General features: G+C 42.6%; 1 protein-coding gene across 3 annotated transcripts in view; it reads left to right on the top strand.

The window, feature by feature from the left end:
* Positions 1-278: 278 nt before the first annotated feature.
* Positions 279-21267, top strand: part of ADAMTSL1 (ADAMTS like 1) — a 903601-nt gene continuing 882612 nt past the window's right edge. The window contains exon 1 of one of the 3 annotated variants that reach the window (XM_059656582.1): positions 279-529. In XM_059656582.1, the coding sequence (XP_059512565.1) occupies positions 443-529 (87 nt within the window). In that variant the 5' untranslated portion in view covers positions 279-442. The remainder of the gene's footprint in view (positions 530-21267) is intronic. The other 2 variants (XM_059656581.1, XM_059656584.1) reach the window with 2 other exon arrangements.

Raw genomic sequence — 21267 nt, 5'->3', positions numbered from 1 at the left:
GTAGCGCCGGACCCTCCCTTTAAAAAGAATAAATAACTAGAAGCCAGCAGGTAGCCCCGCTCCCCGAAAGGCGCACCGCGGTCGCTGCCCCGGCGGCTGGGTGTCTGCGCTCCCCGCCTTCACTGGGCTGACCCGGGAGGGGAGGAGCAGGAGCCGGAGGGGGTGTTGGGGGTGGGGTGGGTGGGGGTTGGAGCGCGAACCATCCCGAGCCAAGACAAGCAGCACATTCACAAATAAGGCCCCCACCCCCAGCGCACGCGCTCCCATTTAAAGCCGCCGGGCGCCGCGGCCACAGGGCGGCTCGGAGGACGCGGCGGGCCAGCGCCACCCTGCCCCGCAGACTCACCCGGGAGCCCGGCCTCCGCAGCCCGCGAGGGAAGCGGCTACAGCTTCCGATAAGGGGTCTCGTCCGGGACTGCCCCCTCTTTCCCGCGAGGGGACCATGGCACGCCCGGCTGCGCCCTGGCACTCGGCGCTCGCGGTCCGCATCTTCGGCAGCACCTGGTGGCTGCTATTTGTCGCCGGACAGGTAGGGCGCTCTGCGCGTTTGGCGTTCCTCCCTCTCCCGGCATTTTTTTTTTTTTTTCCTAGTCTGCGCGGCGGCGGAGAGCGCTCTCCCCAGCGAGGATCTGTCCCGAGACCGCGCTGCTACCCGAGCTGGGACAGGTGGCGCGGGTTTGGGGCTAAGGCGGCCCCTCGCGGCGAGCCCGGGGCTGGCGGGGTCAGATCCGCGCGGAGCCTCAGCCCAGCCTCCGGGGGCCCTTCCCCGGCTTCCCGCCCGCGCGCGGGTCCTGCCTCCAGCTGGGCAGAGTCGGGGCGAGGAGGCGGCGCCTGAGCCGGGGTGCGGCCTTCTCCGGGGGAGCCCGAGACCCCGCACCCCTCCGGGACGATCCTTCGCGGAGCCCCTGCTCTCCTTCGTGGCGGAGGCTCAGGCCGCGTTGGGAGGCTCGGGCGCTGGATCACCCGTCCTTTCCTTGACCGGTGAACTTCTGACATCGTCACCCTGGGCCCCCCGCGTCCCTGGGTCGCAGCAGAGCGGGGTAAGAGGTGCGGACGCCAGCCCAGGTGGGCTCCCTGGCGCTCGGATTCTGGCGGTGCAGGAGGACGCGTCCTCACCACGCCCCCTTGGAATTCTACCTAGGCTGTCTCTGGAGCCAGAAGGGGTGTAGGATTTGGGGAGTTCTCCTGAGTGGGTGGCTCAGGCCCGGAGGCGGCACCCAAGGGCCCTGGAGAGTGTCTAATCCACGGTCAGCTTGGCCACGGTTTATTCCTGAAGGACCCGGCAGGGAGCTGCTTAGGGAAGGGCCGGGTGTTAGTCAAACCCATGGTGCCTGTAGTGTCTTTGGCATCCAGGCTTCCAGAGTCAGGTAACTTTTGATTAAACCGCACGATTTAGGCAGTTTGTACATAATTTAGCCTACATGAATTTGCTCTTCGCAGTATTACTTGGGTAATTCTGGGAAAATGCCCAAATACTCTTGGCCGGAATTATGGCCAGATAGCCTCCCTTTCCTCTGTTTTGCTTATGGAGACTTGTCCAAATCGGGGGATTTCCTTCTCTTGCTTTTACTTAATTTTAGAAGCTTGTTTCTGGATCTTTATTTTAATGGTCACTTTGATTGGAGTGGTGCACTTTCTGAGGATGAGCAAGGACCAAGAATGATGGCTAAGAACGGCCCAGGGCAGGCTGGCCAGCAAGAGCTACCCTACCAAGGGACAGAAATTTCCAACAGGGAACACCTGCTTAGACTGGAGTGTTAAAAAAAGCATTGCAAAAACGTGCCTTAATTATCAGCAAGCTGTATTCCCAACATGCTTTGCTCCATGGCTGCAGAATTAGGATTGCCTGTGGGAGCTCTTGGAACTCCCTGGCTGGGGCCACACCCTAGCTAGATTGCATCAGAATCCTTGGGGGCATGGGGTATCAGAATTTATAAAGCTCCAGGTGATTTCGAGGAGCAGCTGGGTTGAAAAACACTGTGCAAAAATCTGTTCTATAAAATCATGATCCCAAAAGGAAACTCGAAGGAGAACAGTAAAGAGGGCCTAAGAGACAGGCTCCAGAAGGCACCTTTAACTCGGAGCTTCCAGTCCTGTGCTGTCCCTCACTAGCTGTGTCATTGTAGTCAAGACCCATAACTCCATTTCCTCACCTGGGCAGGTTGACGTCTAACCCAAATCAAGACAGAATGCCTTGTCTTGTTTCCAAATATCCACAGGGGTAGAAATTCTTACCCCTGAGATTTTGGTAAAATATCTGAGAATATTTGATTCCAGCAAAATGCATAATGAGTTTCTTAGACTTATGGGTTTGTGTGTTTTTTTGTGTCTGTTTTGTTGTTTATATATATATATATATATATATATATATATATATATATATATATATATATATATACTTGCCCACTCTGCCTTTTCAGACCTATTTCAAGTCATTTGGTGCTTTTCAGATGTTTAGGATTTTTCTGCATTACACACCTGTTTCTCCTTGCTCTGCTTGTCAACCAATTATCTTCTGGATGAAGATGATGAAAGCAGATTTGAGCGTGTGTGTGTGTATGTGTATGTGCATGTGCCCGTGTGCGCGAGCCTATGTTAGAAGTGATTCATTTAACTCCAAATGACTTTTTCTAGATCCTCTTGGCAGGGCTGCTGTCCACATGTGAGGAGCCTGACTAAACTTGTCAGGGAAGGGATAGAAAAGAGTTTGAAGTGGTAGATGGTCCTGACTCCTGTTAGAATGCAATACTTTACAATTAATTTACTCAGGTGTTGCTCAGAAGCAGCTGACCTTGCACCACTTTCTAATGTCCTCACTTAGTTTATTTTAAAACCACATGAGCATTATGTCTAACCAGTGATTACACAGACCAGAAATTTGAGGGTACATAATATCAAGAAATCATTCTATCACCAATAGCCAATACCAAATAATTTGAAATTTTTTGGAATTTATACATTCTTTAAACAGGTTTTAAATCAACACTCATCCATGAAGGCATGACTACCAGAGTTATCAGACCGTTTAAATATACTAGAGGCCCAGTGCACCAATTCGTGCATGGGTGGGGTCCCCCGGCCTGGTTGGGAGCCGTGGGAGATTGCTGTGGGAGCGCACTGACTGCCAGGGGGCAGCTCCTGTGCTGAGCATCTGCCCCTTGGTGGTCAGTACACATCATAGCGACCAGTTGTTCGGTCGCTTAGGCATATATGTGTGTGTGTATATATGTCAGAATAAAAGGAGGGTCTATGTTCAAGAGCTTCTGGCTCCCTAAACGGAATTACACCTGAGCTTTATTCTCTAAAAGTCCAAAGAATGATTTAATGCAAATGAAAATTATTTGGAAATCCCACTATTTTTTTCTTTCTTTTCACTGAATTTCTGCTTTTGTGCTGGCTGAATCACCTTCCTAACTTGCAAGATTCTTTTCTTTCCTTGTGAAACTTGAAGGTAGATCATTAATTAGGTTCTTAATGAAACTGATTATTTTACTGATACCACCTTCAGTTCATCAGCTGAACCCAAATTCATCCCATTGCCCAAATTGCTCCCAGGTAAGGAAGTAGACTAGTATTGGGGTTTTAACCACTAGCAGTTATCACCTATTTAATGATTCCTACTACCTAACTATAGCAATCCCTGTAAAAATAAACAAGGTTGTGGCTAGATCAACACAAATCTACTGTTATTGCTTAAAAATACCACTTAATGGCAATTCATGTTCTTTTGTTGATATATCAGTGATAGCTCATTCAAACATTAAGGTTGAATATTTTTATTTACTATGTGTTATAATTGCATTCTTGTTAGGAATTCAGTAGGAAGTAAATAGTTCCAGGATGGCTGGAGAGAATTTGTGCCTTTATGGGCACATGATTTTCAGTTAAAAATTTTGAAGTAAAGAAGACTTGTTTCTTTTGTCATTCCTCTTGTATGTCCTTGCTCTTGTTTTATTTTTAATTTTAACATGATAATAATTTTGCATGGTTAAAAAAATTATAAAGGTTTTTAAGGAAACAGCAACTTCTTACCCTAGTCAGTCTTTTCTTTTTGTTGTTGTTTTATGTTATTTTGAGGTATAATTTACTTACAGTAAACCGCACGTCTTTAAAGTATACACTTTGGTAAGTTCTGACATATGTGTACACACAACATCATCATTGCAGTTTCCTTATTACCATTTGCAATCCCTCCCTGCCTTTCCTGGCACCGAATGTCACCAGGCAAGCAGTGATATACTTTCTGTCTCAAAAAATTAATGTATCTTCTAGAATTTTGTGTAAATGGACTCATACAGTAGGTACCCCTTTTTTTTAAAAAAATATATTTTTATTGATTTCAGAGAGGAAGGGAGAGGGAGAGAAAGATAGAAACATCGGTGATGAGAGAGAACCATCGACCGGCTGCCTCCTGCACGCCCATGCTGGGGATCGAGCTCGCAACCCGGGCATGTGCCCCCAACCGGAATCGAACCCGTCGGGACCCCTCAGTCCGCAGGTCGACACTCCATCCACTGAGCCAAACCAGCCTAGGCAGTATCCCCTTTTTTAAAAAATATTTTTATTGATTTCAGAGAAGGAAGGGACAGGGCGAGAGAGATAGAAACATCCATGATGAGAGAGAATCATGGATCGGCTGCCTCCTGCATGGCCTTGTACTGGGGATCGAGCCATAATCTGGGCATGTGCCCTTGACCAGAATCGAGCCTGGGCCCCTTCAGTCCACAGGCTGACACACTATCCATTGAGCCAAACCAGCTAGGGCGGTACCCCAGTTTTAAATGTGTTTTTCTTTCATGCAGCATAATTATTTTGAATTATCGATGCTGTAGCATGTATCAATTAATTCCTTTTTATTCCTGAGTATTACATTTTATGGATGCACTATGGTTTGTTGTCCACCAGCATTCCCCTGGTGGTGCACAGTGTGTTTCCAGTGTGTTTCCAGTTTTTGGTAATTACAAATCAAATTGCTATGAGGATTTGTATACAAGTCTATATGGACGTGTCGTTTCATTTGTTTTATTTTAGGTAAGTACCTAGGAATGGAATGGCTGAATCATTGGTGTATGTTTCACTTTTTAAGAAACTGTCAGTTTTCAGAAGATTGTACCATTTTATTTTATTTTTTATTAAATTGATTGGGATAACATTGTTCAATAACTATATATATATATATATATATATTACTCAGGTGCACAACTTTATAATATGACATCTGTATACTCTATGGCAGGGGTCCTCAAACATTTTAAACAGGGGGCCAGTTCACTGTCCCTCAGACCGTTGGAGGGCCGGACTATAGTTTAAAAAAAAACTATGAACAAATTCCTATGCACACTGCACATATCTTATTTTGAAGTAAAAAAACAAAACGGGAGCAGATACAATATTTGTATTTGCATGTGGCCCGCGGCCGTAGTTTGAGGACCCCTGCTCTATTGCATGCTCACCAACTGAAGCATAGTCTCCTTCCATCACCATGTATTAAAACCCCTGTATCCTCTTCATACTCCCCACACACACTTTTCTCTGGGAACCACCATTTTGTTTGTGTCTATAAGTTTTTAAAATTGTTTTGTTTGTCCATTTGTTGCTTCCTGTTTTATATCCCATATGTGAGTGAAATCATATGGTTCTTGTTCTTTCTATTCTGATTTATTTAACTTAGCATAATACTCTCAAGATCCACCCACGTTGTCACAAATGGCACTATTTTATCTTTTTTATGGCTGAGTCATATTCCATTGTATATTCCAGTATATGTACCACATCTTCTTTAATCATCCATCAAAGGGCACTTAGGTTGTTTCCATGTCTTTGCTATTGTGAAAAATGCTGCAATAAACACAGGGGTACTTACATCTTTACGAATAGGGTATCCAAAATTTTCAGGTAGATACCCAAAAGAGAGATTGCTGGGTCATATGGTAGCTCTAGTTTAAATTTTTTTGAGGAACCTCTACATAATGTTTTTCATAGTGGCTGCACCAAATTTACATTTCTGCCAGCAGTCTGTCAGGGCTCCCTTTTCTCCACATCCTCTCCAATACTAGTTATTCCTTGTCGTATTGATAATAGTTACTCTAACAGGTGTGAGGTGGCCCATTTTACATTCTTGCTGGCAGTAGATGAGATTTCCAGTTCTTCTGCATCCTTGCCAACACCTGGTGAGGTCAGTCTTTTATAGTAGCTGTGCCAGTAGGCATACTAGTAGCATGTTCTGGTGTTAATTTGAAATTCCCTCATGATGAATTATGTTGAGCATTTTTTTTCATGGATTTATGTAGAATCCATATATATTCTTTGGCAAAATTTTCTATTAAAATATTTTATCCATTTCTTATTGGGTTATTTGTTTCCTTATTATTGAGTTCCTGAGAATTCTTTATATATTCTGGCTATAAGTCCTTATCAGAGGTATCATTTGCAAATATTTTCTCCCAATATGAGGCTTGTCTTTTCATTTTCTTGACAGTGTTTTGGATGAGCAGCAATTTTTAATTTTGATAAAGTTGAATTTGCCTTATTGTGTGGTGTTTTGTTTTGTTTGTGGTAGATTATGTGTTTGCTCGTGTTTTAAAGAAATATTTGTCTAACCTAGATCATAGAAATTTTCTCTTTTATAATTTTATATGTTACATTTAGTCTATGTTTCATTTTCAGTTAATTTTTGTATGTGGTGCTTGATATGGAACAAAGTTCATTTTTTGGCCTATGGGTATTCAAATGTTCTAGCACATTTTTTGAAAAGACTGTCCTTTCTCCATTGAATTGCCTTTGTACCTTTGTTAAAAATCTGTTGCTATACCTGTATGGGTCTATTTTTGGATTCTCTATTCTATTCCAGTTAACTGTATGTCTACTGCTATGCCAGTACCACACTATCATTAACACTATGGCTGTATAGGAAGTCTTGAACTCAAGAAGTGTGATTCTTCCTACTTATTCTGTTGTTTGCAGGACATTGATTTGCTATCTCTTATGAGTTTTAGAATCAGTTTGCCAATTAAAAAAGATGTGTGCAGGAATTCAATTGGGAATGTTTTAATCTATAGATTTATTTTGAGAGAATTAGTCTCTTAATGTTGTTTCATAATTCCTGAACATTATATAACTCTCTGCTTAGGTCTTTTTAAATTTCCCTAAACAATAGTTGGTAGTTTTCACAATACAGGCCTTACATATTTTGTCAGAGCCAATGGTAAGTATTTCATATTTTTGATGCTCTTTTAACATGGCACTATTTTTAAAATTTTGTTTCTGATCCTTGTTAGTATTTTTAAAAAATTGATTTTTGTAAGTTTGTATTTTCTTCAAGCTTACTAAACTCATTTATTAGTTGCAGTAGCTTTTTGCTATATCCCACCAATTTTCTACACATATAATCAACACTAATAAAAGAGAAAAATGGTAATTGGCGTACGAGCTACCCTTTTCATTGGCTAATCAGGGCTATATGCAAATTAACTGCCAACTAAGATTGGCAGTTAACTGCCATCTAAGATTGGCAGTTAACTGCCAACAAGATGGCGGTTAACTGCCAACAAGATGGCGGTTAATTTGCATATGTAGGCACAATGCAGGGAGGCGAAAGGGAAAGCAGGAAGAAGCCCCCTGCCACTGACAGTGATTGGAAACCCAGGGGGGAGCTAAGAGCTGGGGGGCAGGGCAAAGGCGGCCCTGGGGCCGCCTTTGCCCTGCCCCCCAGCCATGATCAGAGAATCAGGCGCCTTTGCCGCCTTGGCCAGTGATAGCAGGAAGTAGGGGTGGAGCCAGCGATGGGAGCTGGGCACGGTCGAAGCTGGCAGTCCCGGGAGCTAGGGGTCCCTTGCCTGGGCCTAAGGCGGAGCCCACGATCGGGGGGCCGCTGCAGCTGCGGGTCCCCGCTGCCCGAGCCGGACGCCTCAGCCAGAGGCGTTAGGCCTGGGCAGGGGCAGAGCCTGCAACCGCGGAGAACTGGGGGTCCCCTGCCCAGGCCTGACACCTCTGCCGGAGGCCTCAGGCCTGGTCAAGGGGCCGATCCGGTGATTGGTGATCGGAGGGTGATGAGGGTCAACTCCTCTGGCCGAGGCATCAGGCCTGGGTGGGGGGCGGAACAGGGAATTGGGGGGATATGATGGTCCCCTTGCCCAGGCCTGAAGCCTGGGTCAGAGGCGTCAGGCTTGGGCGGGGGGTGGAGCAAGCGATCAGAGGGAGATGGGGGTCCCCTGCCCAGGCATGATTCCTGGGCCAGAGGCCTCAGGCCTGGGCGGGGGCCAGAGCCAGTGATCGGGGGGAGATGGGGGTCCCCTGTCCAAGCCTGACACCTCTGGCGGAGGCGTCAGGCCTGGGCAAGGGGCCGATCAGGTGATCAGAGGGTGATGGGGGTCTATGCCTCTGGCTGAGGCATCAGGCCTGGGCAAGGGGCAGAGCCAGCAATCACAGGGGTCTGGGGGTCCCGTGCCCAGGCCTGATGCCTGGGCCAGAGGCATCAGGCCTCGGCTGGGGGCAGAACCAGTGATGGGGGGAAATGAGGGTCCCCTGCCCAGGCCTGACGCCTCTGTCAGAGGCGTCAGGCCTGGGCAAGGGGCCGATCCTGCGATTGGAGGGTGATGGGGGGTCAACGCCTGAGGGCTCCCAGTATGTGAGAGGGGGCAGGCTGGGCTGAGGGACACTCCCCCCCGACACACACCCAGTGCACGAATTTCGTGCACCGGGCCCCTAGTCATGTTATATGCAAATAAAGACAGTTCTTTACCAATCAGGATACTTTTTATTTCTTTTCCTTGTTTAATAACACTGGCTAGCACCTACAGTACAAGATTGAATAGAAGTGGTGTGAACAGATATTCTTGCCTTGTTCCTGACCTTAGGAAAATATAATTTGATGTTTCCCCATTAAGTATGATGTTAGGTGTAGGTTTTCTGTAGATGCCCTTGAGGATGTTCTTTTTATATTTTTATTTGCTGAAAGTTGTTATAAAATGTGGATGTTGGCTTTTGTCAAATGCTTTCTCTAAATCTAATTATCATATGGTTTTTAATTTTAGTGTGTTAATGTGGTGAATTACATTGATTGACCTTCAAATGTTAAATTTACCTTGCATTCCTGGGATAAACTCAATTTGGTGGTAATATATTATTCCTTTATTTTTTTTTTACATTGTTGGATTCAATTTGGTAAGTTTTGATTAGAATTTTTACCTGTTTGTCTATGAAGGATATTGGTTGTAGTTTTTTCTGCAATATCTTTGTCTGGTTTTAGTTTTAGAGTAATACTGGCCTCACAGAATAAGTTGTGAAATATTCCTTCTTTTTCAATTTTCTGGGAGAGTTTGTAAATGATTTCTTCGTTAAATGTTTGGTAGAATTCATCGGTTAAGCCATCCAGACTTTGAATTGGCTTCATGTGAAGATTTTTAACTATAAGTTTAAATTCCTTTTTAAAAAAATATTTTATTGATTTTTTTACAGAGGAAGGGACAGGGATAGAGAGTTGGAAACCTCCATAAGAGAGAAACATCGATCAGCTGCCTCCTGCACACCCCCTACTGGGGATGTACCCGCAACCAAGGTACATGCCCTTGACCAGAACCGAACCTGGGACCCTTCAGTCCGCAGGCCAACACTTTATCCACTGAGCCAAACCAGTTAGGGCTATAAGTTTAAATTCTTGAATAAATATAGATTTATTGAGGTTATCTATTCTGTTTTGTGTTAGCTTTGGTAGTTTGTGTCTTTCATGAATTTGTCTATATCGTCTAAGTTGTTGAATTTATTTTCATAAAGTGGTTCATGATGCCTCATTATTTTTTCATTATATAAAACATATAATATCTCCTCTGTCATTCCTGGCTTTGATTATTTATTCATTATTTTTCCTTGATCAATCTTCTTAGAGGTTTACCAATTGTATAGATCTTCTCAAAGAAGTAGCTTTTGGTTTCATGGTTTTTTTTCTATTGATTTGTTTTCTATTTTATTATTTTCCTCATCTTTATTTACTTTTTCCTACTATTTTATGTTTCATATGGTCTTATTTTTCTAGTTCATTATGCTGAGGTTATTGATATGAGACATTTAATGTTTTTAAATATAGGTGTCTAATGACAAATTTTTCCTCAGTACTGTTTTAGTGGCATATCAAAATGTGTTTTCATTTTTTTATTTTTAGTTAAAAAAACTATTTCCCTCCGACTTCCTCTTTTACCCCTGTATTTTGAAGTGAGTTGTTTAGTTTCTAAAAATCTGGAGATTTTTCATATGTCTTTGTGTTATTCTTTTTCTAATTTAATTCCAGTGTGGTCAGAGAACTCATTTTATATAATTTGAATCCTTTTAAATTAATGAAATTTGCTTTAGGTCCCAGAATATGGTATAATAAATGTTCTTATGTATATTTAAAAAGCATTAAATTTTCTACAAATTTGTGTCTTCTAAATTTTTCTGGTCAGTTTGTTTTGGGTGGAGTATTGTGTAAATGTCAATTAAGACAAGTTGGTTAAGGTTATTATTAAAATATTCTGTTATCTTTACAGATTTTTGTATACTTACTGTATCAATTATTGAGAGAGGGGTCTTGCAATCTCCATTTACCATTGTGGATTTGTCTGTTGTTCCTTGAAGTTTTTGCTTTATTTATTTTGACGGTAATTGGTTGCATAAACATTTAGAATTATGTTTTTGGTGAATTGACCCTTTTGTCATTATTAGATGACCTTCTCTAGCCCTGGCAATCATCTGTGCTCTAAAATCAACTTTGTCTTCATCTTTATTAATATTAGATAATGATTTTAATCCTTTGAGATTTTTCATGTTAGTTACTAGTATTTCCATAGGTCTTTTTCTTCTTTTGAACTGAGTTAACAGTGGTTTATAACATGATACAGGTTTAAGGTACACAACATTATAGTTCAACATCTGAATACACTACAGTGTGCTTACCACCAAAGCTGTAATTTTCATCCACCATCACACAATTGACCCCCTTTACTCATTTCACCCTCTTTCATAGTCCTTACAGTATACCTTTAATGTGATTTATCATTCACCATTAGACTTTGATTATGATATGATTCCCTAATTCTCTTTCACATCCTACTTTGGCAATCTTTCATGACCTTCTATCACATTTTAAAGACTCGATGGTCAGTATTAATATATTGTAATGGCTACAGTGTGCCAGGTGAAGTAGTATTATTCCATTTTTTTTTCCTAGCATATTTTCTTTTTAAAACACACAAAAACTCATAGACTCAGCCCTGGCCAGTATTGCTCAGTGGTTAGAGAGCAACAGCCTGCGGACTGAAGGGTCCCAGGTTCGACTCTGGTCAGAGGCACCTACCTCGGTTGCAGGCTTGATCCCCAGCCCTGGTTGGGCACGTGCGGGAGTTAACCAATGGATGTTTCTCTCTGACATCTATGTTTCTCTCCCTCTCCCTTCCACTCTCTCTGAAAATCAATGGAAAATATCCTGGGGTGAGGATTAATAAACAAACAAACAAACAAACAAACAAACAAAGGAAACCTTATAGACTCAGACATCGTATTTTTATTACTAGAAGGAAAGGGGAGTGAAGGGAGGAAATAAAGGGTAAAGGGGGTTAAATATATGGTGAGAAGGAGATGACTTTGGGTGGTGGGCACACAATGCAATATACAGATGATGTACTATAGAACTGTACACTTGAATCCTATATAATTACATTAACCAATGTCACCCCAATATCTTTAATTAAAAAATAAAAAAATAAAAAATAAACAGCTTTATTGAGATGTACTTCATATATCATACAATTTGCCCATTTAAAGAGCACAATTCAGCGTTTTATTATATTCTCAGATATGTATACCCATCACCACAGTTGATTTTAGAAATTTTTGTTACTCCAAAATGACACATTTACTCTTTAGCTACTACACTCCTATTCTCCACCAACCCCTGCCCCAAGCAATCATGAATCTGCTTTCTTTATACATTTTAATACCCTGAATTTTCATCTGAATGGGATCATGTAATATGTGAACTTTAGGGATTGGTTTCTTTCACTTAGCATGTTTTCACAGTTCATCCAAGTTGTAGCCTATATTTGTACTTTATTTATGGCTGAAAAATATGGCATTGTATGGACATGCCACATTTTGTTTATCCATTTGTCTATGGATGGATATTTGGATTGTTTTCACTCTGGCCGGTTATGAGTAATGCTGCTATGAACATTCCTGTGCAAGTTTTTGTGTGAACGTATATTTTCATTTCTCTTGGGTAAATATCTTAGGCTTTGTACACTCTAGTACTGTATCTGTTGCAACTACTCAACTCTGTTTTTATAGCACAAAGCAGCAATAGGCAGTATGTAAATGATTGAACTTGGCAGTGTTCCAATAAACTATTTATAAAAATAAGTGTTGGGCCAGATTTTGGCCCCCTGGTCATAGTTTGCTGACCTCTGAACTAAAGTTTCATGATGATGTGCCTTGGTGTGGATAATTTCAATACAGCATGGTAAGTTCTTTATGTACTTGGAATAGGTCTATGTCCTTTAGTTCAGGGAATATTTATTTTCATGTGTCTGATACTTTCCTTGCCAGCATTTTATGTGTTTGCTTTTTGTGAAACTTGTTAGTCAGTTATTACGCCTCCTGAATTGACCATTTACCTTTTAAAATCTTGTCTTTATTGTTATAGTTTGTTGCACTTTGTAAAATACTTTCTCAGTTTTGCTTTTCAAGTGTTCTTTCGATAGATTTTCAACCAGTATTCCTAGTTGTAGGCAAAGTGTCACTACCCTCCTCCCTTTTGCTACAACAAGTGCCTCGGTCTGAAGCCTTTCTGAACTTTCCAGGTCAAATGGTCTTGCTTCTCACCATTGTAACCCTCTGCAGGCACAGTTCTGTCAGTCAGTTACACATCCTCCACCAGTTTTCCATATTCAAAAAATTTGGTGGCATCTTTTCTCTGCCGTTATCTCCATTCCAGTTCTCTTGTCATCTTTATTTACTTACTGTTATTTTAACAGACATTTGGGGTGTTCAATCTGCCACATTTAACTGGAAGTTAGCACTTTATTCTTTCATTATTTCTATTTTTCTGTCCTGATTCATCTCCAAATCTCATTAGCTCTCCTTCTGGTTATTATGTACACTTTCCAGCTATTCATACTTTTTGTTTCCCAGAATAAATATCAACATTGGTCAGTTTTCCAAAAAAGACACTAAACTTGAGGTTTGAAGACCTTGGTTCTAGTTCTGGATTTACTGACCTCAGCAACTAAGAGAGTCATATGTTCTTCAGGGAAGGGAATCGATGTTTACTGACCGCTAGCCACCAAACATGGAGAGTACTTCCTCCATCCCCAGTTTTGTGTTCTAGTTTAAATCTTTCAGTCACTGCTCTCTAGTCCCTGCTTCAGTAAATACACTCTAACCTATTTGCTCACAAATACAGCACAGAAACATAGTTTTACAAATTATGAAGTTAATATTCAGAAACAGTTTTATGAGAGAACATGGAGTCAACATGATGTAAAGATCTGGCCGTAAAATCTCACATGTGGAATTAACATTTATTCTCTATGGTGTGATTGAGGTTTAGGCATTTCTTTTTTTTTTTTTTGTGGTGGAGAATGAAGATGAGGTGAAATCAAGGAGGAAATGCTTTTGAATAGTTAGTCATTCCATATCAGTTTTAACATTTTATTTTGCACTGGGATGACCTGTAAGTAGAGAATGATGCATTTTGGGGAGGGGTGGAGTGGGTGGTGCAGGAGCCATGGATTTCTGTTCAGCTCTGTTCATGACTATGGGATTCTGTAGCCGGGAGGAACCTTAGAGAGTTTTTAGTCTTATGCTTCACAAACTTCATTTTATGTAGGGATTGGTTTGGCCCTGTCACACAATTCCAAAGGTCACCAAAGACAGAGCTGCCCCACCAGAAGCTGAGAAGCTTTCAAATGACCCCACTCTTAGGGATTCAGACTCAACCGGGAAAGGATGGGTCCTAGGATACCCCTTCCCCTCTTCCATGTATCCAAGAGGATCAGGAACAGTTGGACCAAAGGCCACAATGTTGGGAAACACTGATCTGATCGGTCTTATTTAAGGACGTGAGAAATAACATCTTAGGAAGCTGAGTGGCATGTCCCAGTTTGTTAGTGGGAGAGGTGGGAGTGGACCACGCGTCTCATAACTCCGCTCAGTGATTTTTCCCTCTAGAGCCTACACTGTTATTTCAGTGTCTAGTTACATCATGAACTGAAGATATGAACCACCAGTTTAAAGTGTCTTTATTTGTAGTAACCTCAGTTTTTTACAAATGGTTTTCAGATGTTTGGGAATAGCTTTAGCTCTCAGTCCCACTGCCTGCAGCAGAGGCATGATGGGGAGGAAGAAGGAAAGGGAAACCCCCAGCCTGTACCCCCAGCCCCTCACATAACCTGCTGGAAACTGGCTTCTGTGTATTTTCTTCTCGACTCCTTATGCCCCTGGAAGATGAACAGATACTTATTTAGAACACTGTCCAAGGCATCCGGGAACTTGACACTTGGTGAAAGGGAGAGTACGTGCTGCTGAACACCTTCTCTCCTCAAGCGCGATGTAGCAACCGTTGCCACGGTCTTGGAGGAAAGGAAGGAAATGCTTCGTGTGCCTGTTATGTAGGATGTTCTCCCCATCTCTGTCCCAATCCAGCCAAACCAAATACACGCTCTTCTGTGAGTCATGCACAGGGTCCGACGTAGTACTGCACGTGGAGAGGAAAGATGTTTTCTTTACTGAGAATAGTCATTGTTCAACTGTGTACATTGAATGAAGACGATCATTGTGAATGTCCTTTCAGAAGTCAGTTGCGGAGACATAAAGGTTCTGGACTTTTAAAGAGTATGTATTGATGTTCGCTGAAATTCAAATCCTCATTTTGTGATGTTCCTTGTAAAACTGTATTGGTCAGGAAAGGTTAGGTTATACTGTGGTAACAAATAGCCCCCCAACCGTACTGGCTTAAAAAAAGGTGTATTTCCTCGTCAGGCCACACATTCTGGGCGGATTGTCAGGAGGGCTTGGCTCACTGTGTGTACTCTGGCGTCGGTGTTGACAGCAGCTCCCATGGCTGCAGGCAGATGAGGAGAAGGCCACTCTGCCTTCCTTAGGCTGCTAAGCGCTTCCCCTGACAGTGGCTGGTGTCAGATCTGCTCACATTTTATTGCCTAAATCAAATTCAAGAGGGTTGAAAGTGTACTGATATCACAAACCCAGAGTTGTTATTTGATGGCTGTAGTTTCAGTTTTGCCAAATGAAAAGCATTCGGGAGATTGGTTCATAACAATGTGAATGCTTAACCATTTTACGGGACACTTAAAATGGTTAAGATGGTAAATTTTGCTTTAGTTTAAATCTCATTAGCTTTTCCAAACCTCCAGGCTTCCAAGATGTGGCCTAGATGTTTAATTTTTCTGACTCTGCTGTTTATATGTGAATAGAGGTTCTCTGACATTACTGTAAAACCACTTAACATTATCTTTGACTTACCATTTAAATTTAAAAAAACTTATAATTGGCAAAATACACACAAACGTTACCATCTTAACCATTTTAAGTGTCCTGTAAAATGGTTAAGATGCGTTCACATTGTTGTGCAACCAACCTCCAAAATGCTTTTCATTTTGCAAAACTGAAACGATAGCCATCAGATAACAGCTCTCCATTCCCCTCACCCCTGGCAACCACCATTCTACTTTCTGTCTCTATGAATTTGACTCTTCTAGGTACCTCATTTTAATGGGATCATACAGTATTTGTCCTTTTGTGCCTGGCTTATTTCTCTTAGCATAGTGTCCACATGGTTCATCTATGTTGTGGCATGTATCAGAATTTCCCTCCTGTTTAAGGTTGATTAATACTCCTATTTGCCACATTTTGTTCCTCCATTCATCCGTCCATGAACACTTGGCTTGCTTCTACCTTTTGGTCATTGTGAATGATGCTACCGTGAACAGTGGTGTTCCATTTTATGTCGGCTTCTTTTTCTGTATAAAAGAGAAGCAGCACCTTCTTCTCCATACATCTAATTGACTGTTGGAAAGGCCCAGGAAACAGTGAATTTAAACAATGGACTAACAGGTTCACTTTGGAAATCTTCTGCAAAAGCTGAGCAATATACCACTCACCTCCTGTGCATGTAACTAAATCAATAGAGCCAATGGACTCTTGTGTTTGGTCTTGTATATAACCTGCAAATCTTGACATTTTCCAAGATAGGAGACAGTAGGTGGCTAGCACATTATTTTTCCTCTTACGATCTGGGAGCATGGCAAAAATAAATTATTTTCTTCCTTTTCGTACATCTGACTCAAATACTGTGTGAAGGGAGGTCAAATATGAAACAATATGTAAAATGGAGGCATGCAAATTAATTGCATGCATAGCACAGATGTGTGGAGGGGCAGGGTGGAATTTTGGGAATGGTGTTGAAAGGAAAGGAAGTAGACCAGGATCCAAACTCTGCTTGCTACTTGCTAATTGCATGATTTTGGACAAATTAGTTACATAGCCTTTCTGAGTTTCATTTCCTTCCCCCCTCCCAACCTCTAGAATGAAGAGCTTGGATTACATGCTCTTAGTGGGTTAATACCACTTAATCATAACTTCTAAAATGAACAGGGGTTTCCAACCTTTTTCTAATGTGAGCACTTTTTTTCAACACAGAAAAATATTAATAGGTCTCTTTGATGGATTTTTTAGAAATGAAATCAGAGTATGGCAGCTCCTTTTCTTAACGCTTTCAGTGGCTTTCTGTTGCCTTTAGACTAGTATTTCTGAACTTTTTATATTGTCACCTCCCCTTCCCCTTTTAGACATTTTCCTATAAGCCAACTCTACCTACATGAGATTTTAACACCATAAACCCCATTGAAGGGCCTCAAACCATTGTCATTATTTAAGTTCTCTTCTTTCTGTTGAACCAGTTTTTTACTGCCTCGGGGACATGATTGCCCCCATTGAGAATGATGCTTTCCAGGCTTGGGGAACCTTTTCTCTGCCAAGGGACATTTGGATATTTATAACATCATTCGCAGGGTATACAAAATTAGCCTGCTATATTTGGTCCAACATTTAATTAATTCACCCCTAATGCTTTGGCTGGGCCACACCAAATGTTTCCGAAGGCCTTATATTTGCTCCCCCCCACCCCCGGCCGGACATTCCCCACCCCTGCATATAAAATAAATATCAAAAATATAAGTCTTTGTTTTACTATGGTTGCAAATATCAAAAAATTTCTATATGTGACACAGCACCAGAGTTAAGTTAGGGTTTTTCAAAATGTTGACACGCCGAGCTCAAAAGGTTCGCTTTCACTGATCTATCCAGTCCACTGGCCTCCTCTTGGTTCCTCAAGGGCATCAAGTTTGTTCCTACTTCAGGGTCTTTGTACAAGTTGTTCTTTTTGCTGGAGGGCACTTTCTGTATTTTTAATTAATTCATTTATGTTCATCCATCTGCTCTGTAGCTTAACTATCGCTTCCCCAGAAGAACCAGTCCCCCCGGCTCACCCTGCCCAGTCTATATTAGATCTCTTCTGCTATTCGCTCACAGTGCCCGCTTTCCTTCAAGCACTGGTAATTTGTAATGATACACTTATTTGTATTTTTATTATATGTCTGCCATTCCCCAATATATTGTAAGCTCGAGGCCAGAGACTGACTTATTTGCCTCTGTACATGTCACATCTAGCTCAGTGCCTGCAATTGTTGAAAAAAAAAAGAGTGAATGAGGTGTTTCTGAGAACATAGGCAGTGACAGAACTTCTCTGAACTTGGTATTGCTTTTCAATGAATATGTGCACTCATGTTAAGTGTTCTTAACAAAATAGAAGTAAAGTAAAATACATTTATAAATTGCTGATCACAGTAGCACCTGCATTAGGTAAGGAAGCACTAGCTGCCAAAGCAGTGCAATCCTGAAATATCCGTGTTTTGACAAAATAGTTTATTTCATGTTCACATAAAAGTCCAATTGGCAGCGCTGAAGTGCGGGTAGAGGCTCTGCTCCAAGCAGGCATTCAGGGCTGGGCTGGGGAAGAGCGTGCTGTCTTTAATGCATGGCATCCAGGGTCACCCTGGTGCTATGTCTGGATGGCGGGGGGGGGGGGGGGGGGTGAAGGGGATGAGAACATTGGCAATTGCATGGGAGGTTTTCTTGGGGGTGGAATGCATCACTTCTGCCTGCATCCGTTTTCTGCATTCCTGACCAGACTCAGATCTCCAGAAGGGTCCCAGTTTCCATGATCCCATCACAAGAACTCAGTCCCAGGGCCACACATCCTAGCCGGGGAGGCTGGGAGGACAGCCGTGAACTCAGGAAGTAAGCCGGCTACTTCCATAATACACTTGGAAAGTCACACACACGTGCAAATTGATGTGCAGGTGTATGTGGATTTACAAGTCACTTTCAGTAGCATTCGGGCCCTTGTGGAGTCCAAGACCCAGAGAATGGGAGCCACTAAAGGTAGGCATATGTGTGTTTTATTTTAGGAGAGGTTTTAGTCTAGTTCAGCTGTGGGCAAACTACGGCCCGCGGGCCGGATCTGGCCCGTTTGAAATGAATAAAACTAAAAAAAAAGAAAGACCGTGCCCTTTTATGTGATGATGTTTACTTTGAATTTATATTAGTTCACACAAACACTCCATCCATGCTTTTGTTCCGGCCCTCCGGTCCAGTTTAAGAACCCATTGTGGCCCTCGAGTCAAAAAGTTTTCCCACCCCTGGTCTGGTTCATCCTTTTTGATATTAAAAGGAGAGAGAAGGTGGACAGAAGTTGGGGTGGGGGAGGGATGGGCTGTGCATCAGAAATGTACTATGTTTATCTAACGGAACAAGCCACTCACTCATTGCCATTAACAACTAATCTTCCTGGGCTCTGCTTGTGTAGCGGTGTTCAGAGTGCAGATTAGCATCTTGTCACCTGAGCGTAAGCCCCGTTGGGGTTTGCTTGGGCCGCTGGCAGCATTGTCATTAATAAAATGGGGCCTCCTTCTTCTTTTTTTTTTAACCAGTGAACTGTTTTCAGTTCCCAAATCACCTGATAAGCCTTACTCTTTTGATGAACGACAAATAAAAAACTAGTCCTCCATCCCATGGGGCTGCTAATCAAATAGTGTCTGTTTAAAGATAAAAAAAAGGCCTATTGTATGTCTGGCTTATAAGAACATAGGCAGTTGTAATTGAACTACGAAATCATGATACTGTGCTTTTATCTGGGCCAAAGCTGACCTGGCCGTCCTCCTGGTTTGCCATTCTTCCCCACGCCACGGGGTGGGAGTGGAAATGTGAGCCGGGCATTGCTTTTCTGAGCAGTTTGTGAGCCCTCTTAGCTCCTCTCCTTCGCAGGGAGAAACACTCTGAGCATGGGTTGTCAGGTGGGCTGCTGTGCTGCGTCTATTTCATTGCTTTGAGGAGCTTCTGAGACTTGCCCCTTTCTTTCCGCTTCTGTCGTCCCCCTCACTCTATACCAGCGGTTCTCAACCTGTGAGTCGCGACCCCATTGGCGGTCGAATGACCCTTTCACAGGGGTCGCCTAAGACCATCCTGCACATCAGATATTTACATGACGATTCATAACAGCAGCAACATGACAGTTATGAAGTAGCAACAAAAATAATTTTATGGTTGGGTCACAACATGAGGAACTGTATTTAAAGGTTCAGAAGGTTGAGAACCACTGCTCTATACCCTAGTGATCCCTTTGGAAAAGCTGAGGGAAGAAAACAGGGTTTGGTGACCAATGGCCACCTCCAAGTAGAAAAATGTCATCCATTTTAAATTCTAACATTTCAAAAAGTTAACTGGCAAATTGGATGTTTTGCTTTTCCTTTTGCGGAGGTCAGTGCTGGCCTGCTTTCTGTGCTTCGGATGAAGCAGAAAAGTGTTGGGTTGACATGATCTGAAAATTGTGGCCGTTGTGAACATAACCTCCAAGCAGGTGGGTGAGGTCTCACCGGCATCCTTTTCGGTGCCATAGTAGGATCAATAAGAGGTTTATGCTAGTCCCAGCCACGGCCAGAACTGCAAGGGATCTCCCTCTGCAAGGATCTGCAGCGTGGCAGATTCCAGAGTGGTGCTTCTGTGAGTTAGGAAAGATGGTTCTTATTCTGAGCAAGTCGGCAATGTAAAAGCTGGGTAGACACGGCTCTGTGGGATCCCGGCTACAGCAGGAGCATTGGAGTTACATTTCATTGGATTGCTCCTCTGCAGAGCTTTAGGTGTCCCTGTATTTGGCAGCCTACTGTTTCCTGCCGGATTTTGTTCTAGGTCTTCCCCCGGGGAGAAGATGGCTGTTCAGAGGAATGCTTATTGAGTGGGAATGTGGGAGCCTGTCAGCCAAGCATGAGCTCAAGTACTTCCCTTTCCTTGCAGCTGGAGTCGATTATGTTTTTAGCTGCCACTGTTAATGAGTCCCGAGCAGCATCTGTGGAGAGCAGGGTTGGCACTTCCAGGGCAGTCTGCCACCTCGCCATCAGTGGCTGCACAGGGTGTAGAGCCCATAGAAGTGAATGTTGGGTGGGTGGTTCTTTGAGACTCTTTTTGAGGGAAAATGGGAAATGATGGAATTTGACACTGAATGACTTGCCAGTTACCATTTATATCAGGCTTGTTGTGTTCTTGTTGCTTTTGTTTTAATCAGAAGGTCTTCTGGCGGTAAACAGGTTTGGTTGAAGGTGAAGTAGAGTTCTCTCTGAATTTTAAAGGCTCCTCCTTCACTCATTCATTTTTGGGGGGTGACTTCTGAAGCTGTGACTTTGGAACAGAGGACAGGAAGTCCTTCTACTCAATTTATTTCATTCATTTTGTAAATCTTTTCTCTGTGTTGGGTGGGAATAAATGTATTCCCTTCAGTGCAGGCTGTCCCAGATGTTTTCCTTTTAAATACAGTGATCTAAGCAATTAGGTTATTACTACAGATCACTCTCCATGTTGCATTAAACACACAAACGCACACGTAAAATGCAAGCTCTTTGGAATTTCTTCAGGAATCCATGGTCTGGATCACTCCTTTTGCATTGTAACCTGATGTATGATCTTTCCCCCTACATGTTAGGACACATTTCTTCAAGTGGTTTGACTTTATTTTCTGGATTTGATTGATCATTTCTTTCAGATCAATTCAACGAGAGAGCTAAAACCGTCAAGGAAAGGACCAACCCCTCTGCATCTGCGGTGATCCCCGAAGCTCAGCGTAGCACCGCGCGTGGTAGATACTCCTTAGGTTACGTGGCATGCCTCTCCTTT

Source organism: Myotis daubentonii, chromosome 11, assembly GCF_963259705.1.
Source record: "Myotis daubentonii chromosome 11, mMyoDau2.1, whole genome shotgun sequence".
Taxonomy (NCBI): domain Eukaryota; kingdom Metazoa; phylum Chordata; class Mammalia; order Chiroptera; family Vespertilionidae; genus Myotis; species Myotis daubentonii.
This window is presented reverse-complemented; position numbering and strand designations above follow the sequence as displayed.